The following is a 26306-nucleotide window of genomic DNA, read 5'->3' on the forward strand; positions in this document are numbered from 1 at the left end:
TCTCTGCATTTGACTTTGCCTGCTGCCAGCGATAATGGCATTCAGTCCAATCTGCCACCAGGCTGGCCAGTGACAAAGGGATACTGGGCTAGATCAGGACCCTTGGGCCTGATCCAGCAGCCTGGCTGCTCTTATATCCATTTCTATCACAGCATCTTCACTCTCCATTCGCAGGTGGCCCAATCTTGCATCTACAGTAAGAGAGAATGCCAGGCTAGATGGGCCTGATCCTTGGGCCTGATCCAACAGCCAGGCTGCCTCCTGATGTTCTTCTGGTCAAATCCACGAGACTTTGGCTGCTGTTCAAAGCACACTTCCTTACTGGGACTTTGGGTGGTTAGGTTTCTGAGATCATGCAAATGGTACTGAGATGAATATTTAGAAGGCAACGAAAAAATCAGTCTTGATAACGATAATAATTATGATGAAAATAACAGAATCATAGAGTTGGAAGGAAACCAAAAGATCACCTTTTGGTTTCCAATGCAGGAATCACAGCTAATACTGCAGTTTTAGCCTCTATTGTGGGCCTTATCCTTACCACGGGGTGTGGCAAGAACAGTCCTTTCAACTCCATTGTTGGATGAATGCTTTTAGGAAATGTTTCGTGGGCTTTCTTTTTAATCTCCCATTCAAGTTCACCTGTTTAGTATTTCATCTTCTTGTTCACATTTGGCTGTGCCCAATGTCATCCCTACTCGGAGCAGACCCATTAAAGGGATTAGGCACAACTCAAATCAGTTTGGTTGCTTTCCATGGGTCTGCAGAGAGCATAACTTAATTCGATACAACCCCCCTTTTCTTTGTAGAAAGAGACAAATATTGTTGATGTTGTTATCCCACATTTTCCCCAGCCCGGGACTGGAGGCAGCTTACACAAACCCAAACAGCTAAAACGGAAGAGAATGGTTAGAAAGCAAATAAACTCGAGCAGAACTGAAACAGTACACAATAATGATACATTTATTTAGATAATAATAATAAACGAATGAAATACACTCCGACGAAAATGGAACCCTCCTCTCAGAGCGCTCCTGAGCATGTGCAAAGCGCCGACCCGAGGCTCCTGCCCTGCAAAGTCAAGGCGTTTCTGCTGCCCGCATCCACTCTCCCCGAGGAGGAAAGAACCCAGGTGTCCTGAGCTCCAGAAGCCAGGATCCCTCTCCTGGTGGCGCCCCTCGCTCCCTCCCTCTTTCCGCGGGTCTGGAAGGGACCCAGGCGTCCCGGCGCGGCTGCTCCCGGGGACCCAGGCGTCCTGCTTCCTCTTCCTCCTCCTCGTTCCCGGCGAGGTCGCGCCTGGCTGCGCCCTCCCGCCGCGCGCCTCGCTCCGCCTCCGGAGGGCCGGCCTTGCGCGCCCGCCCGCCTGGCTTCTTCCTGCAGGAGGAGGAGGCGCAGGAGGCGGCTGCTGCTGGCGCTGCTGCTGCTGCTGCTGCTGCCCCCGCCGCCGCGCTGAGCCCCGGAGCCCGGCGGCCGAGGGAGCCCGGCGCCGGCGGGGTGGTCGCGGCGCGCGGCGCCCGCTCAGGATGTCGCGCAAGGTGCCCCGCGCGGAGGTGTGCGCCGACTGCAGCGCCCCAGGTGAGCCCGGCGGCGCCGGGAAGGCGGGCGGGGAAGGAAGGCGGGGCCGGGCCTGCAGCACCAGCTCCGGCGCCGGATCCGACGCCACCGGCCGCCAGGTAGGGCGAGCACCGCGGCCGGGCCTGCTGCTCCCGCTGCGGCGGCGGGGAGACCAGCGCGGAGCCTCGCCGGGGAGAGAAAGGCGAGCTCTCGGGCTGCCTGCCTGGCGTCGCCCCCACCGCGGGGACCCAGGCGCCCCCCCCGGCCCCCGGGAAGAGGACCCAGGCGTCCTGGCGCACCGCACCCCACCCCTACAAACGCCAGGGATAGGACCCAGGCGCCTGGCGCCCGCACCCCAGGGGAAACACCTGGAGCCAGGTGTCCTGGTGACCCCCCCCCAAACACTAGGAAGAGGACCCAGGCGTCCTAGTGCCCCCACCCCAACTGAGGCACTGGGAATATGAGCCGGCCATTCTCTTCCCCATGGAAATATCAGGAATAGGACCCACCTCCCCATCATAGGGAGACTAGGAATACAGGGCCCTGGTGCACACCCTCCTTCCCATAGAGGCACCAGGAATAGGACCCAGGCGTCCTGGTCCTCCCCCTCCCCCCCCTTATCATTCACAGACAGGGATATTTGCATTCTGATTCTGCTCATGCTGCTTCTCTGAGCGGATTTCTATAGCCATGGCTGGGGGGCGGGGGGGGGGGTCAGGAAGGACACCTGCTCCACATGCAGAAGGCACTAAGTTCACTTCCGGGTGGCATCTCTACCCCGCCTCTCTGGTGCCCTGGAGAACTGCTGCCAGTCCGTGTGGACAGTACAGGGATCAATGAGCCAATGGTCTGACTGCCTAGGAGCCTCCTGCCCCACCCAGCCGCCCCTCTTTCTTTCCCCTCCTCTCCCAGGCATCATTTAGGGCTCCTCCCAACCAGCGCTGAAAAGGGAGCCTCCCCAAAATGCCTAGGCCTTCGCACACCCCTTACTTATCACACTTCTAGTAACCTGCAACAGAGCCCAGAAGGTCTCCCATCCTGCAAGCAGAACCCAGGTGTCCGGGTGCTCCCCCCCCCCCCGGCTGACACCCCCCTTACCCTAGGAGAGACATGTGTATACATGTGACCCCATCTTTCAGCTGCTCAACCAAGGCCTTCCTAAAGCAGCCTGGCATTCCTTGGGGTCAGTGTGTGTGTGTGTGTGTGTGTGTGTGTGTAGAAGATTGTAAGATCATTGGGGCAGAGTTCTCCCTCTTCCCACCCATTCCAAAAATAAACACCACTTCCCTGTGGATCTGAAATGGGGCGTTTGCTTGTTATATAAAATCCGGAGGCCTGAATTGCAGAACCTTCTTCTCCAGCAGGAAATCTCAGCTCTTTCTCTCCTGCCCCGCTTTGGCTAATTAATAGGAGATCCAGGTGTCTTGGTTGCTATTTGTAGTTTCTCAGGAGTTAAAAGTTTCAAGCGAGGATGGAGAGATCTCTTCCCAGGTGTGTGTCTGCGTGTGTTGAGTTGCATCTTCACCTGGGCACAGGTGCGAGCTTCTTTTACTTGTGGTTGGGGGTTCCAGGGTTGGCCGGTTACTTTACGGAGCAAAACTAGGCCCCTATAATTTAGGAACAAAGGAACCTATAGTGGGTCAGGATGTGACTCCGTGTAGCTCCATTGCGTCTGCACTGGTTGGCAGCAGCTCTCCAGGGTTTCAGGCAAGGTTCTCTCTCAGCCCCACCTGAAGATGCTGCTGGGCGGTGGTACACCTAATATTTAGATTTGATAACACAACTTTTCTGTATAAGTCTACTGAAAGCAGCCGCTTGCCACAGAAGGAAAATAAATGCAGATCATTGCATCATTACGGCGACAATCAAATGTGGCTATATTGTTTCAGAATGTAACAATCCGCCAAATAACATTGTTTGATTATGTGCTTGAACCAGGGACACCCTGTCCCACTAGGCTACTTCCCCCTAGATTGCAAGCTGGATCAAGCCATTGGGCCACCTAGTACATTACTGACTGGCAGCAGCAGGGGGAGGGTCTTTGCCGGGGCTGTCTGGGAAATGAACTCGGGACCTTCTGGATGCAAGGCAGGTGCTGTACCAGGAAGCTACAGCTCTTCCTTTAAAACTGAAACCAAGATTCCGGTCCTCATGCTTTTGAATTAAAGGCTGCTTTAAACTGGAATCCATCTGCAGAGTCAGTCTGTTGGCCACCCGGCTCAGAACTGTTTACTCTGACTGGCAGCTGCTCTCCAGAGTTTTAGGTGGAAGATATTCCCAGCCATACCTGGAAAAGGGAAAGATGAAACCTGGGGTGTTCTGTATTCAGGACAGATGCTCTACCATGGAGCTATAGCTTTTGGCCCCAGCTGGTTAATGACTCTGAGTATTGATCTACTGGGAGATTGGGATCTACTGGGAGACCTCTGGGTGGTTTGCAACAGATCTGCAAGGATTTCTTACTCCTGCTACGTTAAATGACTTTTCTTCCCATCCCTGCCATTAGGCTCCTGAAATGAAGAAAACTTGATGTAACTAGGAACAGATTTTTGGGGAGATATGGAAGGGCCCTCAGCTCAGTCCTAGTACAGTCGTACCTTGGAAGTCGAACGGAATCCATTCTGGAAGTCCGTCCGACTTCCAAAACATTCAGAAACCAAAGTGCGGATTTTGAATGGCTGCAGGAAGCTCATGCAGCCAATTGGAAGCCCCATTGGACGTTTGGCTTCCAAAAATCGTTCAAAAACTGGAACACTCACTTCCGGGTTTGCGGCGTTCAGGAGCTAAAACGTTCGAGAACTAAGCTGTTCGAAAACCAAGGTACGACTGTACTCGAAAAAAATCTCTGTGCCCCATCGTGCCCCTTCATTCTAACTTGGCTCACTCTCTTGAGCTGTCCATGGACTATAGCCCAGTGGTAGAGCATCTGAAGTTCTTGGGTTCAACCCCCTGGCATCTCCAGGTAGGGCTGGGGGTGTCCCTTGCATAATATCCTAGAATAGCTGCTGCCGGTCAGTGTGGACAATACTGAGCTAGATACACCAGTGATCTAGCTCTGTAGGGGATTAGAATGTGGAAGGGAAGAACTGTCACCTTGAGCTGCGTGGAGGGAAATTTGGGATTAAAAAAGTGATAAATAAGGACAAGATTTTGGGGAAAATTAAAGAGTTAGAGAAGAAACTAAGAGTAAACCCGAAGTCACAGCCGATTTTGAGAGAAATTAAACTTCATCAGGCACAATATTCCAAACTGATAAATCAGGAAATAGAATGGAAGATTAAATCAATGAAACAAAAAACATTTGAATCGGCTAATAAATGTGGGAAACTGCTGGCTTGGCAGTTGAAGAAGAGACAAAAGCTGAACATAGTAACAAATTTGGAAATAGAAGGAAGGAATATTCAGAACCCGGCGGAAATTAGAAAATGTTTCCAGAAATATTTTAAGAAATTATACACTCAAGGGCCACAAAAGGAGGAAGAGATTGCAAAATTTTTGGAGAAAAATGGACTTAAAAAACTATCACAAGAAAATAGATCACTCCTGAATAGTAAAATAACACGACTAGAGATAGAACAGGCCATTCAGAATATGAAGTTGGGCAAGTCTCCAGGGCCAGATGGCTTGACCTCCAAGTACTATAAGACATTAAGTGACTATTTGATTCAACCACTGATGGAGGTCAGCAATGAAATTATGGAGGGAAAGAAGGCGCCTGAATCGTGGAAGGAAGCTTTCATCACATTGATACCAAAATCAGAAACTGAAAAGACACAACTTAAGAACTACCGTCCCATTTCCCTTTTAAATGTGGATTACAAAATATTTGCTGACGTTTTGGCAGGAAGACTCAAAAGAGTTTTAAATGAGATAATTCATAAAGACCAGGCAGGCTTTCTCCCAGGAAGACATTTATTTGCTAATACAAGGAACATTATTGACATTTTGGAACTTTTGCAAACAAATATTAACACTAAAGCAGTTCTAATTTTTATAGACGCGGAGAAGGCCTTCGATAATATTTCTTGGAAATTTATGAAGGGGAATTTAAAAGAAATGGGAGTGGGGCGGGGTTTTGAAAATGGGATTGACGCGATTTATTCAGAACAAAAGGCAAAACTGATAGTCAACAATGTGGTTACAGAAGAGTTTAAGATTGAAAAAGGGACACGACAAGGCTGCCCGATTTCCCCCTTGCTGTTTATTTCTGTCCTGGAGGTGCTCTTGAACTTGATTAGAGGGGACCGGTTGGTGCAAGGGATTCAGATCGGAGCGAAACAATATAAACTTAAAGCTTTTGCAGATGACCTTGTTTTGACATTGCAAGAGCCAGAATCTAGTACAAAAAGAGTGTTACAATTGATTCAGGACTTTGGTCGGGTAGCGGGCTTTAAACTAAACAAACAGAAAACTAAGGTGTTGGGAAAAAACTTGACAGATGCAGAGTCAGAACGGTTTCAGAGAGAAACAGAACTAACTGTGGTTAAAAAAGTAAAGTACCTAGGGGTAAACATAACAGCAAAAAATCTGAGTCTATTTAAGGATAATTATGAAAAATGTTGGTCTGAAATTAAGAGAGACTTGGACAGTTGGTCAAAATTGAAGCTTTCTTTGTTAGGCCGAATTGCTGCTATTAAGATGAATGTATTGCCTAAGATGTTGTTTTTGTTTCAAACATTGCAAATTGTGGATAAGACGGAGTGCTTCAGGAAGTGGCAGAGAGATATTTCTAAATTTGTCTGGCAGGGCAAAAAGCCCAGAATTAAGTTTAAGATATTAACCGATGCGAAAGAAAGAGGGGGCTTTGCCCTGCCAGACTTAAGGTTGTACTACGAAGCCGCAGCTTTCTGCTGGCTAAAAGACTGGCTACTTCTAGAGGACACTGACGTGTTAGATTTAGAAGGTTTTAACAATGCATTTGGCTGGCATGCATATTTATGGTATGACAAAGTTAAGATCAATAAGGCCTTTAAGAACCATATTGTCAGGAAAGCAGTGTTTAATGTCTGGACAAAATACAAAGACCTATTGGAAAATAAAACTCCAAGATGGCTATCACCTCTGGAGGCTAAGGCCCGAAAAAGACCCAATATGGAGGCCAAATGGCCGAAATATTGGGAAATAATAGAGAAAGAGGGCAACAATTGGAAATTGCAGAGTTTGGAAAAAATGAAAGACAAAGTGCGAGACTGGTTACATTACGCTCAGATTCAAGAAACTTTTAAAAAGGATAAAAAGTTAGGATTCCAGGTGGAGAAATCGAAGTTGGAAACAGAATTGTTAGAACCTAAGACTAAAGTACTCTCAAGAATGTATAACTTGCTGTTGAAATGGAATACACAAGATGAAATGGTTAAGTCGGCCATGATAAAGTGGGCACAGGATATTGGGCATAATATTATGTTTGAGGATTGGGAAAGGTTGTGGACCACGGGGATGAACTTCACGGCATGTAATGCTCTGAAGGAAAATGTAATGAAAATGATATATAGGTGGTACATGACCCCAGTTAAACTAGCCAAAATATGCCATGTGCCAGACAACAAATGTTGGAAATGTAAGGAAAATGAAGGAACATTCTTTCACCTCTGGTGGACTTGTCCCAGGGTGAGGGTCTTCTGGGAAATGATATATAATGAGCTGAAAAAGGTATTTAAGTATACCTTCCTTAAGAAACCAGAGGCCTTCCTCCTGGGCATTGTCGGCCAGATGGTGCCAAAGAAGGACCGAACATTCTTTTTGTACGCAACAGCAGCAGCAAGGATACTTATCGCCAAGAAGTGGAAAACTCAAGATCTACCCACTCTGGAAGAATGGCAGATGCAGCTGATGGACTATATGCAACTGGCTGAGATGACTGGCAGAATTCGAGACCTGGGAGAAGAGAGGGTTGAAGAAGATTGGAGGAAATTTAAGACTTATTTACAAAAATACTGTGACTTGGTGGAAAGTTAAGTAGGATGTTTGATCATAAATAATTGGCCACCACAAAATCGGATCGAAATGGGATGTAAAGTGAGATTAAGAGAAATTAATTTACAGACGATTATATTTAAATAAGTGGTTATAAAATTTGCAAATTAGATGATAAATTGCTGGGAAAAATTTATGATGATGAAAATGGCAGCGGGAGATGTGAGGAAATCCAAAGAAGTTATGAAACTCTGTTGAGATAAAAGAAAGGTTGTTTATCTTTGTACTTTATTTTGTAAAAACCCCTAATAAAAATTTATTAAAAAAAAAAAATAAAAAAGTGATAAATAAACATTTAAGCCAGCCCTTTATTCAAGATCATGAGGACTGGTATCTTAGGGGTTGTTTTAAAGCGAAGAATCATAGCTCAGAGCTAAAGCACCTGCTTGGCATTCTGAATGTCACAGTGTCAACGCCTGACATCGCCTGGTAGGGCCTGAAACCCTGGAAAGCTGCTGTTGCCAGCCAGTGTAGGCAGTACTGAGTTAGATACACCAATAGTTTGACTCTGTCTGTATTAGGCAGCCTCCTGGGATTACCGACAGTTGAATGCGAGAGCTCACATCCTTCTTTCCTTTTAACAACCCCATTGCACTTGCAATGTGATAGGAAATGTTCTGTATTTACAGCATTTTGGCACAAATACTGATTCTGGGTCAAGGGATGACTGAGTGAATCGTTCCGTAAAATGGGAAGCGGGAAGAAGGTCCTCGGCTGCTTACAAGTCCTTCGGTTGTGGGATATATCCTGACTCAGGGAAGAAAGGGCTAGATTTGGCAGGAGCCAAATCTGAGCCTCCCTATACAGTGGCAGTCTACCTTGGAGTGCCCTGCTTGTGATCTTCCTCCCACTTGCTTTGTGGGGAAAAGACTGTGGCTCCAGTCCTTTGTGGCACCTACCAGATTGGACTGGGTAGGTCCGTCCATCCTCACGCCTGAAAACCCTGGAGAGTACTGCTGCCAGTCAGTGCAAGTGATACTAAACTATGCAGGGCAACGATGCTAGTGCAGGGAGGTTTCTGTGTTGGCCTGGAGGATTCCCTGGCTTGGGTCAGAAGTCCTTATCTTGCAGAATGGCCTGTTGAGGAAGTGAACAATAGAGAAAAACATTAGAGGGGGTCTGTTTCCTGCAGACGGTAAAAGCAGGATTTTGCTCCTTCCTCTCCCTTGCTATCATCCTTATGTATGGGCAAGACACACCCTCCATCCACATCTACCCGCTCTGGAAAGAATAATCTAAATAAGTTGCTTTTAATATTGCTTTTTATTTTATTTATTCCGTACAATATATGCACTGTTTGATTGTAAAAACAACAGCAACCCTCAAAGCAGTTCATAATTAACACAGTAAAATGATCAGGGGAGTGAATTAACCACAATCATTTTAGACTTTGGAAAAGTTAAAAGAATGACGGATCAAAACTCACATCAGCTTTCTAAGCATCTGGCTAGGCTTACCAAACCAAAATGTTTTTAGCAGGAGCCGAAAGGGGTTTATAGCTACGGAGGCTGCCCTTTGTCAATAGGCAGGGAGTTCCGAAGTCCAGATGCTGCCACCCTAAAATACTGAGCTCTTGCAAACGTTGCAGCATGCCATGGGACCGTACATGCATGCCTAATTTTATTTGCATCTCACCTTTCCACATTTCAAGCCCTGCTCAAGACAGCTTGCAACAGGAAAAATATACATAACGGCAACACAGCAAGCGTAGTCATAAACAAGAAACAAAACGTCGAAAAATACTCAACCAAATGGAACGGTTTCCACATAAATCACAAGATCTGAAATATGGATACACAAAAGCCAACAGCAAAAACACCCCACCCATTACAACTCTCCCCCAAACAACGCCCCAGCCTAAGACTCTGTTCAGCAGCCTCCGCTTTTGTAGCTGGAGTCAGTCCAAGCTCCGCCCTCCCAGGCCAGGTGGGGAAAGGTGTGAGAGGCAGGGAGCAGGTCTCCCAGGACCCACAGCTAAGATGGTCCTTAGGGTGGAGGGTAGGCCATGAATAAACAAAGAATGAAGTATCAGCTTCTAGCTTCTATTTTTTTTTTGGGGGGGGGGAGGAAATAAGAAATTAAACCAGAGGTCAGCAAACTTTTTCAACAAGGGGCTGGTCCACTGTCCCTCAGACCTTATTGGGGTGTGTGAACGAATTCTGATGTCCCACAAATAACCCAGAGATGCATTTAAAATAAAAGCACACATTCTACTCGTGTAAAAACACACTGATTCCCGGACCATCCACGGGCTGGATTTAGAAGGTGACTGGGCCGGATCCGGGCCCCGGGCCTTAGTTTGCCTACCCATGAATGCTGGGATGGCCCTAGTATCCAGAAAGCTTCAAATTTATTTATTATTTCTCAAAATCTATATACTACTTGATTGTTAAAAACCCCGTAAAACCTCAATGTGGTCTATGAAAAGTATAGAGCAAAAGATAATTATGAGTAAGAACCATTAAAAATATAAAATAAACCACCAATGAACAAAAAAACAACAACATACCAGTGTTCTAGATATCTGGACTGGCTTGTCTTTAGCAGGCACCGAAAAAAGTACAGTGAAGGAGCCCATCTGATATCAAGAGGCAGGGAGTTCCAAAGGACAGGTGCGGCCTCTGATTTCTGGGCGTGACTCTGGTGGAGATTCCTGACGCAGATGGGCTAGACCTGATCCTGGGCCTTCCGCTGTTCATTCCTTCCTATTTCTCCCCTTTGTCCTTTCCTTTTGCTTAGAACGATCGCCAACTCTTTGTGAACGCTTTAAAAATATATTCTTCCGTGGTTTTGCAAAGGCCTATCTCAATGGTGGGTAAAACCTGAGACTCTCCCGGTATGGTGGGACTCCAAATCCCATCTGCCCTAGTAGCCGGCAGTCAGGGATGATGGGAGTTGTATTCCAGCTATATCCAGAGAGCCTCATCTTCCCTGCCCTGACTTATGGGGTGTTTTCTCCCTTTTGTTCCCGTGTGGCTGAGAGTCAGCGATTCCTACTGGTCACTGGAGAACCCCAGTTTCTTGTATTGGATTTTGTGGGGCGATATCTCTCTGAACCCGGGAGGGGTGGGCTCCTTTCTGATCCACCCAGGAGTGGAGATCTAGCTCCCCTTCCCACCGCCAGCCCCGGTTTCCTTGGCGGCAGGCGGAAGAGGGATGCCGCTGGCAAAGAAGTCTCTCCTGACGCATGACAAGCCGTTCCTCAGTGCCAGAGGCTCCCGGGGGCACAATCTGCCAAGTCAACTCTCTCTTCACTGCCATCTGTGCAGGATGAGCCCACGCACATCCTTCAAGTCTTGCGAATGGGAGGCTGGGAGGAACGGCTGGAGAGGTCCTCGCAGGAGCTGCTGGTTGGTGCAGGGGACCCCGAGTTGAGAAGGAGGGGCATGGAAATCCTGGCTGAAACCCTGGACAGCTGCTGCCAGTCAGTGTAGACAGTACCGACCTAGAAGGACAACCATTGGTCCAAAACTTAACCGAAGCAGTGTGTGATAAAATAAGAAGATGCAAATGATTACAAACTTGGGTCAACAAAAAGTGATAAAACATTTTTGTGCAGTTGAATAAAAGCATCCCAGTGGGCTGGCAGTGGATGTCATGGAGCAGTGAGTTTGCCTATGGAACTCGCTGCCACAAGGTAGATGGTGAGGAGTCCTTGGGTTAGATGACTTTGAAGAAGATTGGACCCATTACCTACTGAGGCCTGTTAGTCTCTATGGCCGTATAGAGTCTATTGCCTGATATACTTGGTCATCTGGTTTAGCATGGCATTTTTCAGTATCCTGTGAGGCTGGCTGGCAGACAGCAAAGTTGACAGGTGAATTGGATGCTGCCCTGGGCTCCTTTGGAAGGAAGGGGTGTAAATTAAATTCATAAATAATAATAATTATTATTAAGAACGATGCTTGTCCTTACACGGGAACTCACCCATGCCCTATGTTCTGCAGACTCCAGATTCCCAGAGGAGATGGTACCACTATTTGGGGGGCGATGGGATTCCCTAGGGGGGTGCTGAGAGGCAGGAGGGCACTGATGCCAATGCCAACCAGACTTTCAAAAGTTGGTTTCCCTGCCTCAGGCTCACCAGTTTCAACCACAAAGTTTTAACTTTGAACAACCGTGTGATTAATTGTTTCATTGTGTTACGATCTTCCTTCGTGGGCCATGCAAACCGCTGTTCCGAATAATGCTTTTTTGTGGGGTGGGGGGCATTGCGGATGTGTTTATGGAACCGGGGGGGGGGGATGACAGTTCCCTCAAATAAATTGGGAACCCCTGAAGCAGAGCCTGCCTTGTTTTGTTAGCCTGGGCTGGAGATTGCTGTCTGTTCTTTCCATTCTCCACAATCCAAACTTCGCAGGTCAGCCATAAACTTCCCCCCAGGCCAGGATAGGAAGGAAATGCCGGGAGGGGCTCTCCATCTGCAAGCCCTGGGCATATCCTGCCTTGAGTAGGGCTGTGGTGTCTGGCTTGTTTTCAAGTTAGGGGCTGGGACTGCCTCCCCCCAAGTCTGTTGACACCTATCTTGCCTTCTCTACTACACAACCCCTCCCCATGAAATCTCTGTTTGGTGGTGGGGAAAGGGTCACCCCCTTCCCCAGGCCTCATTTCCTAGCTGGTTTTGGTGGGCGGAGGGCAGGTTTGGCTCTGTTTTAAGTTCCTCCCCTTTGTGGGTCTTAGGAACTCCTTAGCACTTGCCCATCTATGTACCTCAGTATTGTCCACACTGGCTGGCAGCAGCTCTCCAGCATTTCAGGCAGCCCTGTCTGGGGATGGCAGGGGTTGAAGTCCAGAACTTCTACTTGCCGTGCTACAGCTTAATCTCTCAAAATAAAACCAGGTTCTAGTCTTCATGGTTCTGACTGAAGGGTTGGTATAAATAGGGACTTGTTCACACCATTGGGGTATCTTGCTGGCTGCTGCCTGCACTGACTGGCAGCAGTGGTTTGAGACAAGGGGTCAGGAAAGGGCATTGCAGAGTTGGGAAAGGTGCAGGAAAGGGCGACCCAAATGATCCAGGGAGTGGAGTGACTCCCCAGAGAGGAGAGTTGGGTCTTTTTCATTTACAGGAAAACTTAAGAAGTGGCAAGTGAGGAGTTAATATAATTATGCAAGGCAAGGAGGGAGGCGGGAGGGAAAAGCTTTTCATTCCCACTCCTAATGCTAGAACTGGTGGACACCCAGGGAAGCTGAAGGCTGGAAGATTCAGGGCAGACCGAAGAAAGGGTTGGACTATGAAACTCCCTGCCACAGGAAGCAATGATGGTCCCAACCTGGATGGCTTTAAAAGAGGACTGGGCAAATTCTTGGAGGAAGAGTATGATGAGGAGAGGGCTATTGATGGCTGCTAGCCAGGAGGGCTGTTGCCCTGCCTCCGTAGTCGCAGGCAGCCTTTCTGGAAAGCTCAGGAGGGGAGAGTTGCTCTCCTGCTTGAATCCTACTTGCTGGTTTGCCATTGTGGCATCTGGTTGGCCCCTGTGAGAACAGAAGGCTGGGCTAGGAGGGCCCTCTTTGGCCTGATCCTGCAGGCGCTTCTTCTAAAGGCAGAGCAGGTGCTCTCCCACTGAACTACAGCCTGCTTGCCCAAGTCATTCATCACCACCGCCTGAGAAACAGTTTTTATCCAAATGCGATTTTGGGTTTAAACGCAGTGTAAAGTAGTCTCTGTAGGAGTATATTGTATTTAATTATGGGGTATTTTTAGGGGGCTGACTAGGCTGGGAGGGACGCGGGTGGCACTGTGTGTTAAACCACGGAGCCTAGGACTTGCTGATCAGAAGGTCAGCGGTTCGAATCCCCGTGACGGGGTGAGCTCCCGTTGCTCGGTCCCTGCTCCTGCCAACCTAGCAGTTCGAAAGCATGTCAAAGTGCAAGTAGATAAATAGGTACCGCTCCGGTGGGAAGGTAAACGGCGTTTCCGTGCGCTGCTCTGGTTCGCCACGTGATCCCACATGCTGGCCACGTGACCCAGAAGCTGTACGCCGGCTCCCTCGGCCAATAAAGCGAGATGAGCGCCGCAACCCCAGAGTCGGTCATGACTGGACCTAATGGTCAGGGGCCCCTTTACCTTTCACCAGGCTGGGATAGCAGGCTTGTTGGTTTTTGAATGTCTGATGTAGATTTTTTCAATGTTGTTGTTCTGTATGGGACAAGGACAATAAAGATTATGGCATCGTATCAGCAACTCATCCTAGCAAACGAAACCCCATGCATTTCAGGGGGTTGGGCAAGATGACCGCTTGGGTCCCTCTCAAACTGACAGTTCTTTGGGAGCCGAATCCAGGTGCGGCAGGCACAGGCAGGCTGGTTATTGTTGATTTGGGTTTTCTTAGGACGGGCCTCTGGGCTCCCAGCTGTCTCCCACGCCCTGTTTCTGGCGGAGCTTTGCATCCCACAGGCCTCTCCGAGACATGATTGAACAAAGCCAGGCGGAAGCTGCGGCCTGCGAGCGATTTGGGAGCCGCCGCTTGGCTCTGAAGCCACCGTACCCACACGAAACATGCCCCCCCTGTTCGCCCAAAGAAGGAACAGTTGCTGCCAGCTGTGGCCGCCCATCCAAGGGAGCTGGGGAGCTCTGAGGCAAAGGCTGGGTGTTTGTTGTGAACAATGGAAGTGACGCATCCCAGAGTTGGGTGAGGAATAGGAGGCGGGCATGGATCCGTGGCACAGCAGCCGTTTGGCAGGCCGAAGGTCCCTGGGTAGGGTGGGGAAGGGCTCCCTGCCCAAAACTCCAGAGCACTGCTGCCAGTCGGTGTAGACAGTATTGAGCTGGATGGACCCAGAGTCCGACTTGGTAGAAGGCGGCTTCCTACGTTCCTGTTTCAAAACCTTGAGGACCAGCATCTTAGCGGTCAGGCTTTTGGGAACCGCCTGGTTTTAAAGAAAGGGCTCCTAATAGCTCTGTGCTGTTTTTACTCACCGGATTTTAATAGGCTTGCGTTTTTATTGTTTTGGTTTTGTTTATTAAATTTGTATACCTCCTTACACCTCCAGGTCTCAGGGGAGATACAGCATAAAATCACAAAATGAAAGCAACCCTATAACTCCCCCCACCAACACGTTTTAAAAGGGTATTGCACGTCCATCAGCCCAAGACCTGCTTGAAGAGGAACATTTTTGCCTAGCGCCTAAAGATATATAAAATGATTTTTATATTGGTTTGATTGTGTCAGAGTTGAATTACCTTCCAACGTCAAAACCAAAAAAAAATTTCTTCCAGTAGCACCTTAAAGACCAACTAAGTTAGTTCTTGGTATGAGCTTTCGTGTGCATGCACACTTAGTTGGTCTTTAAGGTGCTACTGGAAGAAAAAATTTTTTTTTGTTTTGACTATGGCAGACCAACACGGCTACCTATCTGTACCTTCCAACGGTTAGCTTTTTAGCTGTTTTGTTTTTCTCTGAGTTGCTTTGATTGGATGCAAGCCGCCTTGAGTCCTGGTCTGGGAAAAAGGCACGGTATAAATATATTCAATGCTTTTTTTCTTACAAAATGTTTAGGGGTACTCTCATTTTCCTACTCATATTGAAATTCTGCCCCTCAATGAGGCCAAACTTAGATTCACCAAATGAGTACCCCCCCTACCCCCCAGAAAAAAAGCACTGAATATATTTATAATGCTAATAATTACAGTTATAATAAATAAAATAAATAAATAAAGCAAGTGTAATCCCAGGGCTCGACGCCCCCCTCCTGCAAAGGGGACTTGGTTGGAACCATTACGGGAGGCTGTGGTTCTTGTAGGGGATTTGGAGCGTGGCCTGTTGGCCACGGCAGGGTCAAAGCTGGGTGAGGGAGCCTGCAGGGTTGTGGGCGGTGGGGCTGTCTCTCCCTGTATGCCTCCTTCCCTCCTTGACCTTTCCATCGTGCTTGCTTCTCTGTTCTGGAAAAGGGAATCGAGAAGAAAAGGCCTCCTTGTCAGGGCGACACAGCTCCCCCCTCCCTTGCAGACCCACAGCGGGGAGGAAAGAACCAATTTTTCTTCAGCTGTGTGAAGTACAGGAGGGCACAGGTTTGATCCCTGGCGCGTCCTGGCTGAAAGGGCCTCCATTCATGGGTACAAAAGAATCAAGGGTCTTAGAAATTGCAGAAATTCCAACCCCTGCAATGCTGGAATATGCAAATGTCCCATACAGGGATTGAACCGTCAATCTTGCTGTTATCAGCACCACACTCTAACCAGCTGAGCTATCCAGGGAGTGTATTGTAGCATTGGAGGGGACCCTGAGGGTCATCTTGACCAACCCCCTGGTGAATAGACATTCCTCTGTGGCAACCGTTAACCTAGATTTAAGCTGCCATTTGGTACTTAGCTTATATATCTGAGTTTCTAACACGCTGCTCACTGTCAGAAGTGAGGTTACAGGGAACCAGGCAGAAGGCCTTCTTGGTAGTGGCTCCTGCTCTGTGGAACACCCTCCCTTCAGATGTTAAAGAGATAAACAGCTATACAGTGGAACCTCAGTTTTCGAGCGTGTCGGAAGCCGAACGTTTCAGAACCCGGGCGCCAAAAACCTGGAAGTAACTGCTTCCGTTTTCAAACGCACCTCACAGTTTTCACCATTGAAATTGCTGGCAGGCCTTTGTGCCTTGGTTGTCGAATGTTTTGGAAGTCGAACGGTCTTCCGGAACGGAGGTTCGACTGTACGACTTTTAGAAGACATCTGAAGGCAGCTGTGTACAGTGGTACCTCAGGTTAAGAACTTAATTTGTTCTGGAGGTCCATTCTTAACCTGAAACTGTTCTTAACCTGAGACACCACTTTAGCTAATGGGGCCTCCCGCTGTTGCCGTCGCATGATTTCTGTTCTCATCCTGAAGCAAAGTTCTTAACCTGAGGTACTATTTCTGAGTTAGCGGAGTTTGTAACCTGAAGCATCTGTAACCTGAAGCGTCTGTAACCCGAGGTACTACTGTATAGGTAAGCTGCTAATGTTTGATGTTTTATTGCATTTTTATATCTGTTGGAAAGGGATGCAGGTGGCACTGTGGTCTAAACCACAGAGCCTAGGACTTGCCGATCAGAAGGTCGGCGGTTCGAATCCCCGCAATGGGGTGAGCTCCCGTTGCTTGGTCCCTGCTCTTGCCCACCTAGCAGTTCGAAAGCACATCAAAGTGCAAGTAGATAAATAAGTACCGCTCCAGCGGGAAGGTAAATGGCGTTTCCGTGCGCTGCTCTAGTTCGCCAGAAGCGGCTTCGTTATGCTGGCCACATGACCCGGAAGCTGTACGCCGGCTCCCTCGGCCAGGAAAGCGAGATGAGCGTCGCAACCCCAGAGTCGTCCGGGACTGGACCTAACGGTCAGGGGTTCCTTTACCTTTATATCTGTTGGAAGCCACCTAGCATGGCTAGGACAACCCACCCAGATGGGTGGGGTACAAATAATAAAATTATTATTATTATTTAGACTCTTGATTTAACGGCCTCCTGCGATGGGGAGGAGAGACCCCTGTATAGATGGAGGCATTGCTTCTGTCATTTGGGAGGGGAGCTTTGCTGAGTCTGGGTTGTGGCTCATTCCTCTGAGCTAGGGTGACTGTGGGGGCCATGGACACCTGCCCAACAAGGCCCCTCTGTTCAGGGTGGCTCTTTGTGCCTTCGGTCTCTGGGGCAACGGGGCGCCTCCTCTAGCAGCTGGGTCAGGGTGGCATCTTCTGAAGCAGCCCTGTCTGGCAGCTGGCGTGAGTCTTCACTGGGTCCAAGGCAGGGTGCCGGCCATCTCTCCGCCCCCACCCAGCGAACGGCCTTCCCTGGTTTCAAACGCCCTTTTGTGCCGGCAGAACAAAAGGTCCCCAGTGATTTGGTGGTGAGGGGGAAGGGGGAGCCAGGGCCTGGGCCTCCCAGCAAGGGGGAGGCGAGTGACGTCTCGGAGCCTCTGGGCAGCACCCAGGGACAGGCGTCCCTCCCAGGGGTGTCACAGTGGCAAAGGCAGCAGAGGCCCCACGTAGAAATCTTAGCAGAGAGGATCCCAGGGTTTAAGCACCGCCTGTCAGGGGGTTCAATAGTTCTGATACCTGCACCGCAGGGATTAGTCTGACTCTTAGGATCCCTTGCAGCTTGGCAATTATGTGATTTAGCTGCACCTTGTTAATTGTTCATTTGTTTATTTTTCAGACAAAAGTAGTTTTGAAATAATTGTAAGAAGTTGGTTTTTTCAACCAATTAAGTCACAGAATTGTAGACTTGGAAGGGTCTCTGAGGATCATCTCGTCCCGTGGTCCCCAACGTGGGGCACACGCCCCACAGGCGGGGGCAATTTGATTTTTAAAGGGGGGGGGCAATTCGAGAAAGAGTTAGACTACGTTAATGGCCTTTTAGGCTTCCTCTGTGTGAATAGGAGTTCACTTTCTGAATAATAGCCCGGCTTTGACTGGGGAGGGCGGGATATAAATAAAAAATTATTATTATTAATAATAATAATAATAATAATATGTGTCGGGGCAGCATCAGGATTTTAGTGATGCTTTGGTGGGGCATTTATCTAGTCCAAACCCCTGCCGGTGTCTTCTTGTTGTTGTTTTTTGTAAACAGCTTTATTATAAATCTTGCAAAATAAATAACCTGAAAACTCGTCTTTCCCTCTCTTGCTTCTCCAATGCACCCCTCAAAAAAAACCCCACAACCTGATCAATGATACCCTGGGGGTCACTGAGCGCAAACTCTTCACGTGCTCAGAGGTGCTCTCTCCATTGTCTCTATGGACTCTTGGTGGTGCAGAATTGGGCCTTGGGTATATGGAGACAGAGGAAGCTGCTTTCTACTGAACCAGGCCATTGGCCCACCTGGCCTGATCTTGTTTACGCCATGCTTTTGGGTTTTGGGCAGGGGGTACTTCCCCAGTTCTTCCTAGAGACCCGAGGCATCGAATCGAGGACCTTCTGTGTGCCAGGCAGAGCTGTGGGTGGAGAAGACTCCTGATCAGAGTCTTCTGGGTTCTTCTGAAGGGGATGGCGGGGTTATTGGGTGTCAGGAGCTGAGGAACATGTCAGCGAATGCTGCAATCCTCCTGAAAGGGGGGTGGGGGTGGAGGGTTGGCGCTGCAAATTTTGGTGCATCCCCAGGGAGTACAGGTGGGGGTGCCAAGCTTGGAATAGCTACTTGCGTGGGAGTCTCTCTTTTGGTTTTTAGTTTTATTTGCACATAGGCAAAGGGAGGTGTGAAGATTGCACAATGTTTTAACCATGAAGTCTGCTAGCTGTGTGGTGCAGAAGGAAGTTGGCGGTGGGGGGGCATAGTTAGGAAACAGGGTGAATGTTGCAGCCTTGATTCTTCCTCTCTCCTCACCTGCTCCCTCCAAGATTGTTCCTCTGACGCTTTATCTTGCCAAGACGCCCATTCTGCCCCACTTTTGGGAGTCACATTGGGCGTCTCAGAAAGATGAAGGCGCCATTTGGTAACCTAGTTTATATATCCGTAGTTTCTAAAATTGCTCGCTGCTGGAAGTGAAATTACAGGGACCCAGAGGGCCTTCTTGGTGGTGGCACCCTCCCTGTGGAACGCCCTCCCATCTGATGTCAAACAGATAAAGAACTACAGTGGTACCTCGGGTTATAGACACTTCAGGTTACATGTTTTTGGGTTATGCACTGCGCCGAACCTGGAAGTACCGGAACGAGTTACTTCCAGGTTTCAGTGCATGTGCAGAAGTGCTAAATTGCACTTGGCGCATGCGCAGAAGCACTGGGTTGCGATCTGCATGTGCGCAGATGCGGCGCTGCGGGTTGCAAATGTGCCTCCCGCATGGATCACCTTCGCAACCCGAGGTTCCACTGTATACAACTTTCAGAAGACATCTGAAGGCAGCCCTGTATCGGGAAATGGTTAATGTTTGAGGTTTTATTGTGTTTTTATATCTGTTGGCAACCCGGTCAGGTGGGCGGGCTCCAAATATAACAATACAGTGGAACCTCAGTTGCCGAATGCTTCGGAACCCGAACGCCGACAACCCGGAAATGAATGCTTCCGTTTTCGAAAGCGCCTCAGAGGTCAAATGGCTTCCAAGGTGCGTTTCTCCATTTTTTAAAGGAATTTCCAGTCTTCCAGAACAGATTACATTTGACAATGTAGGTTCCACTGTACAGTGGTACCTCGGGTTACATACGCTTCAGGTTACATACGCTTCAGGTTACACACTCCGCTAACCCAGAAATATTACCTCAGGTTAAGAACTTTGCTTCAGGGTGAGAACAGAAATCGTGCAGCAGCAGCTGGAGGCCCCATTAGCTAAAGTGGTGCTTCAGGTTAAGAACAGTTTCAGGTTAAGAACGGACCTTCGGAATGAATTAAGTACTTAACCTGAGGTACCACTGTAATGATAATAATAATAACAACAACAACAACTATTTAAAAGCCTCCCTGGCTTATATATCTGAGTTTCAACATTGCTCTTACGATGTCATTATGTCCTTAAATCATGCTGAGGTGAGGTGAGTGGAGACAGTGGAAAGAATGAGATTCCCACCTGAGGATGCTTTTAAAGCAGGGGCCGGCAAGGTTTACTCCAGTGGAGATCCCTCTGTGGGCCGGATCGTGTGTGTGCCCATGACTTCTGTGTCTGCGCATGTGCAGGCACAATTTCCGGTGTCGCGGAAGCGAGTCCCCATGCTGCGCTGCGCTGGTTTAGTGCAGCACATGCGGACTCACCAAGCAGGTGGCTCGGTTCAGGAGTGGCTTGGGGGCCGATTAAACGACCCCTATGAGCCGCTTGTGGCCCATGGGCCTTAGGTGGCCGACCCCTGTTTTAAAGTGTCAAGGCCTAAAACACACTTGACGATTTCTCTCTTTGTCACGGTGCTGGAAGGGGAAGAGTTGCCTCGATGTTTCTAGGGCGGCCTTTTGGGTTTCCTTAGCAACCAGGCAGGAGAGACAAGATTTTTGATGGGTGCTCTCCCCCCTCCTAGCTTTCCCGTGAAAATTCCCTGGAATAAGGTTTGCTGCTGAGGGGGCAGAATATGCATTTCCAGATCTTTGGGGCCTGGTGGGGAGGAAGGGCACCCACCCACAGCCAGTGGCCCAGTGGAGGAGTAGGAATGCCAACAGGGGCTGTGGCCTTGAGCCCAGACTTAGCCCCAGAATGTGTGGAAACTGTCCTCTGAGCATGTACAAAGGGTTTTTTTTTGGGGGGGGAAGGAGCACGCTGCATGAAAACGTTAATGTTTTGTATGATAATTGTTCTTCTTCTTTATGGCATAGAGCATATTTTTTGTAAATTTGAAAGTACGACCAACGAAACATCAAGCGAAAATATGCCACAGGAAATAGGAATGAAAATAAAGGATTTTTTAAAATGAAGTTTAAAAATAGAATGAATAGTGTCAAATATACTCCATGGTGGGATGCGCAGTTCATATTTGTACAAAATGTATCAAGGGTTCAAAAGCATTGCCAGATAAAATCGTATTTAGTAGTCTGTTTGTGTAGTATATTGTATGTACAGTGTGGGGTAATATATTTATGTTTTGAAATGCATAACAAGTTACCTTTTAAGTAACTAAGTGACTGCTAATAAGAATAAGAATAAGAATAAGAATAACACAGGAAAGCTTCTCTTCTCCCTGCCCCCCAAACTGAGAATTAGAGACAAGTCAGAAGTCCAGAGCCCCCAAATCTATTTTAAAAAGAAAATTTAAATGCGCTGCCTTTGCATCTGATGCCATCTTGACATTACTGGGTGATTTAGTTATTTTTAATGATCTGACAATATGACTTTGCTCTGAGGATGTCTTTGTAGGTGTGAAAAGGCAGCTGTAGCTGTTTTTAATTATAAATAATTCCAAAGCGTTGGCTGCGCTGCAGTGATAACTCAGAAGCCTTTTCACCCTCATTCCTGCTTACTGATATTGTTCATGTTAGTAATTTACAGCTTGCCTTTTTCAGAAAAGCGCACGAACCGTCCTCACATGAAATCAGGATAACACAAAGCACACACGTCCCCTCCTCTAGCTCAGGGGTGTAGAACACTTGCTAGGCATGTAGAAGGTCCCTGGTTCAACCTTTGACATTTCCAGGTAGGGCTGGCAGAGACTCCCTGCCTGAAACCCTGGAGACCTGCTGCTGCTGCTGCCAGTCAGTGCAGACAGTACTAAGCTAGATGGGCTCAGTATAAGGCAGCTTCCTGCGTCCTTTCTCCAAACATATATTTCCATTTTCTTTTCATAAATATTCTTTTAAATTTTGCTTTGTAATGTATATATAAAACAGAGAGAACTGACGTTAAGAGCCGAAAGTTAAAAGATGAAAAACAAAGCTATAAAATAGGCATGGAGAATTGAGTCCGATTGCACATGGGTTCAAATAACAAAGTCCAAGTAAAGAATATTCGTGTCATTTGATTATCTGGTTCCAGGATGGCCAAGCTTGGGATGAGAGTTATCTTGAAAATGTTGGCTCTGTTGTACATGTAATAAAGGAATACCAAATCATGTTAAAAGGGCCTGGTGCTTGTCAAAATCCCAGATTATGTGTGATTTTCTCCATTCTAGCTCTGTTCCAGAGTGATTGGTACGAAGCATCCAGAGTGAGATTTTGGGGCCATTTTCCACTGAGTTGCAAATAACTATGCCAAGATCATATAGGAGACCAATTCCTTTGGCACTATATCTACATTGGCACCACCAGAAACATTAATTTTGGACAGCAAACCATGGTTTCTTTAGTAACCTGTCTCGTTTCCATCAAAATTAAGTTCCAGGAATTTTGCGTCGACTTACATTCCCATCCTAAATAGAATAGAATAGAATAGAATTTATTATTTATACCCCACCCATCTGGCTGGGTTTCCCCAGCCACTCTGGGTGGCTTCCAACAGAGTATTAAAATACCGCAATACATCAAACATTAAAAGCTTCCCTAAATAGGGCTGCCTTCAGATGTCTTCTAAAAGTTTGGTAGCTGGTTTTTTTTCTTTTGACATCTGGTGGGAGGGCATTCCACAGGGTGGGTGCCACTACTGAGAAGGCCCTCTGCCTGGTTCCCTGTAACTTTGCTTTTCACAGTGAGGGAACCGCCAGAAGGCCCTCGGCGCTGGACCTCCGTGTCTGGGCAGAATGATGGGGTGGAGATGCTCCTTCAGGTATACAGGACCGAGGCCGTTTAGGGCTTTAAAGGTCAGCACCAACACTTGTGCTCGGAATTGTGCTCGGAAACGTGCTGGGAGCCAATGTAGGTCTTTCAAGACCGGTGTTATGTGGTCTCGGCGGCCGCCCCCAGTCACCAGTCTAGCTGCCGCATTCTGGATTAGTTGTAGTTTCTGGGTCACCTTCAAAGGTAGCCCCACATAGAGCGCATTGCAGTAGTCCAAGCGGGAGATAACCAGAGCATGCACCACTCTGGCGAGACAGTCCGCTGGCAGATAGGGTCTCATCCTGCATACCAGATGGAGCTGGTAAACAGCTGCCCTGGACACAGAATTGACCTGCACCTCCATGGACAGCGGTGAGTCTAAAATGACTCCCAGGCTGCGCACCTGGTCCTTCAGGGGCACAGTTGCCCCATTCAGGATCAGGGAGTCCCCCACACCCACCCGCATCCTGTCCCCCAAAAACAGTACTTCTGTCTTGCCAGGATTCAACCTCAATCTGTTAGCCGCCACCCATCCTCCAACCGCCTCCAGACACTCACACAGGACCTTCACCGCCTTCACTGGTTCTGATTTGAAAGAGAGGTAGAATGTACCAAGTTCATGACAGCAACAATCTCCAACCATTAGGTGATATGGAAGGAAGCGATTCTGACATTTGCAAATGAGTGCAATACCATCTGCGTAGCAGTTTCAAAGTGTTATCCCTAAGAAAACTGGGAACGGATGTTAAGGGTCGTGATTTCCAAACTTTCAAGCTTGTGGTTTTCTCTCCCTCCAGACCCTGGGTGGGCGTCAATCAATCGCGGGGTGCTGGTCTGCGACGAATGTTGCAGCGTCCATCGCAGTCTGGGGCGCCATATATCCATCGTCAAGCACCTTCGGCACAGCCCTTGGTCGGCCACCTTGTTGCAGGTGAGTGGGGGCACCTTTTGGGATGGGGGCGGAGGGACAGTGGCATCCACAGAAGGGTGGCACAAAGCTGGTTTTTTAAAATATATCTTTATTAATTTAAAATAAATACATTTATGAAAAACACACGTACATACAAGTAAACAAACATACAATCAAACAAACAAATAACAGAAAAATCAAACAAACCACCACACTCTAAGATATAAGAAGATTAATATAATTATCATCATACATACTCCTGGTATTGAACACAATTATAAAATTTATAGAAAAGAAATTTAAAACTGACTTCCAGTTAATCTCACTGTACTTTGTCTATTCATTACTTTATACTGCACAGTTACATATTTCTTATATAATTTCGTTTTACCTCCCTACAAACTTATATTTATACAATACAGGGATCAGTCTAATTCTGCCAAGATGTTTCCTTTTATTCCACAGTTTTCTAAATATTCTTTAAAGATTCTCCAATCCTTATAGACTTTTTGTTTTTGGCTGGCTGATTACATGGCCCGCATATAAGCCTCCCCCGAATATAAGCCGCACCTTTAAAATTCAGCAGCTTGGGAAAGGTTTGGGCACCATTGCCCTGCGGTCCTGGGCTGCTTCGGGGGGGGGGGGAGCTGCACCACTTTGCCAGAGGCGTAAGGTCATGAATATAAGCCACACTTTAACTTTTCACGATCAGAATTTGGAAAAAAAGTGCAGCTTATATTCAGGACATTACAGTATTATTATTATTATTATTATTATTATTATTATTATTATTAACAACATTTGTATACCACCCTATGCCTGTAGATCTCAGGGCGATTTACAACCTAAAATTGCAATATAAAAAAAGACAAAATATTCCATAATCCATATGCAGAAATGGCGAAACTTACCGGAAGAGTAAGAAATCAAGATGGCAAACTTTCTATAAAAGAATGGAAGTGGTTTATTGAATATTTACAGAAAAAATGTAAACAGAATAAAAACATTGGCAGGATTATTGTAATAACCTGTTGTTTTATAAGATATATTTAAAGAAGATGATCGAATGAACAAATTAAGTTAATTTGGATATGCAGAAGATATTAAAAATAAATTTAAGGAACCGCAGACAGTGGGGGAAGGAAGTCAAGTTTTGAAATGTCAAAATGATTGTAAAATCAGTGAAATGTATAAAGGCCTGGTTAAAGAGGAATTGTAATCTCCTTGGGGGCAGGGGCCTGTCTCTTCCATCTCTCTTTCCAGCACACCAAAATGCAATAAAAAAAATTATTAAGAGGATCCCCAGTGAAGGAAGGTTGCAGTGTTCAAATTAGAAAGAAGGCAAATCAGAGGCAATGTGAAAGAAGCTTATAAACTTGCGTATGTCATAATTGTGTGTCCACGTTCTGGAACTCATAGACATCCAATGCAGCTGAGTGTTGCGTGATTTGGGACAGACAAAAGGCAGGACTTCTTTACACAGTTAAACTGTGGAACTCCCCGCTGCAGGAACCAGTGACACCCACCGAGTTGAATGCCTTTAAAAGAGAAATGGACTAATTCATGGAGGAGGAGTTGCTATCAATGGCAGCCAGCCATAATGGCTACTATCTGTCTCCACAGTCAGAGGCAGAAATGCTTCTGAATACCAGTTGGGACGCGGGTGGCGCTTGGGTTAAACCACAGAGCCTAGGACTTTCCGATCAGAAGGTCGGTTGTAGTTTCCGGGTCACCTTCAAAGGCAGCCCCACATAGAGTGCATTGCAGTAGTCCAAGCGGGAGATAACTAGAGCATGCACCACTCTGGCGAGATAGTCCGTGGGCAGGGAGGGTCTCATCCTGCGTACCAGGTGGAGCTGGTAGACAGCTGCCCTGGACACAGAATTAACCTGTGCCTCCATGGACAGCTGTGAGTCCAGAATAACTCCCAGGCTGTGCACCTGGTCCTTCAGGGGCACAGTTTCCCCATTCAGGACCAGGGAATCCCCCACACCCACCCGCCCCCTGTCCCCCCAAAACAGTACTTCTGTCTTGTCAGGATTCAACCTCAATCTGTTAGCCGCCATCCATCCTCCAACTGCCTCCAGGCATGTCCCTATAGCAGGCGCCGAAAACGAGTACACCAACTTCAACAGGCAGGGAGTTCCACAGAGGTTGGTTTCTTACAAGCATGTTAAAAGGAGAATTTATTCTGGCACCTGTAACAAAAAGCAGTTCCACAGGCCAAAGCAGTCAGATGAGCATCGATGCAACAAGGTGATCCTGCAGGTAAACTGGCCATTTCCCTGTTGATTTTTCTCTCCTTTTTTTCTTCCCACTCTCCCAATCCCTGCCCTCCGGTCCTCAGATGGTGCACACTCTCGCGAGTAATGGTGCCAATTCTATATGGGAACACTCGCTGCTTGATCCGGCGCAGGTTCAGAGCGGGAAGCGTAAGGCTAACCCACAAGATAAAGTCCAGTGAGTCCCGGTGGACTGGGGGAGGGGGTAGACGGGGAGAGGATTTTTGGGGGGCGGGGGTACCTACCTGGGGAGATGGGTGGGGCTCATTCATCCTGCAAGGAGGGATGGCGGTGGGCATTGACCATTCTTTAATTTTTGTGGGGAATACGAGGTGCGTAGAGAAGGGAGGGGCTGCTGGAAGATGCCAGCTGTAATTATGATTTTCTGGTACATCCCTAACAGTAGCACCTTAGAGACCAACTAAGTTTGTTATTGGTATGAGCTTTTGTGTGCATGCACACTTCTTCAGATACACATTCTTCAGGTGTGTAACTGAAGAAGTGTGCATGCAAACAAAAGCTCATAC

At 47.7% G+C, this 26306-nt stretch overlaps 1 protein-coding gene across 4 annotated transcripts in view; it reads left to right on the forward strand.

Moving 5' to 3' along the window:
- Nucleotides 1-1355: 1355 nt before the first annotated feature.
- The window catches only part of GIT1 (GIT ArfGAP 1), a 51498-nt gene continuing 26547 nt past the window's right edge, over nt 1356-26306 (forward strand). For 2 of the 4 annotated variants that reach the window (XM_083715107.1, XM_083715108.1), the window contains exons 1-3: nt 1383-1575; nt 23385-23518; nt 25845-25957. In XM_083715107.1, coding sequence (XP_083571233.1) covers nt 1524-1575; nt 23385-23518; nt 25845-25957 — 299 coding nt within the window. In that variant the 5' untranslated portion in view covers nt 1383-1523. Of the gene's footprint in view, nt 1576-23384; nt 23519-25844; nt 25958-26306 lie in introns of all 4 variants that reach the window. The other 2 variants (XM_083715109.1, XM_083715110.1) reach the window with 2 other exon arrangements.

The sequence above is a fragment of the Podarcis gaigeae genome (genome assembly GCF_964106915.1).
Source record: "Podarcis gaigeae genome assembly, chromosome: 15".
NCBI lineage: Eukaryota > Metazoa > Chordata > Lepidosauria > Squamata > Lacertidae > Podarcis > Podarcis gaigeae.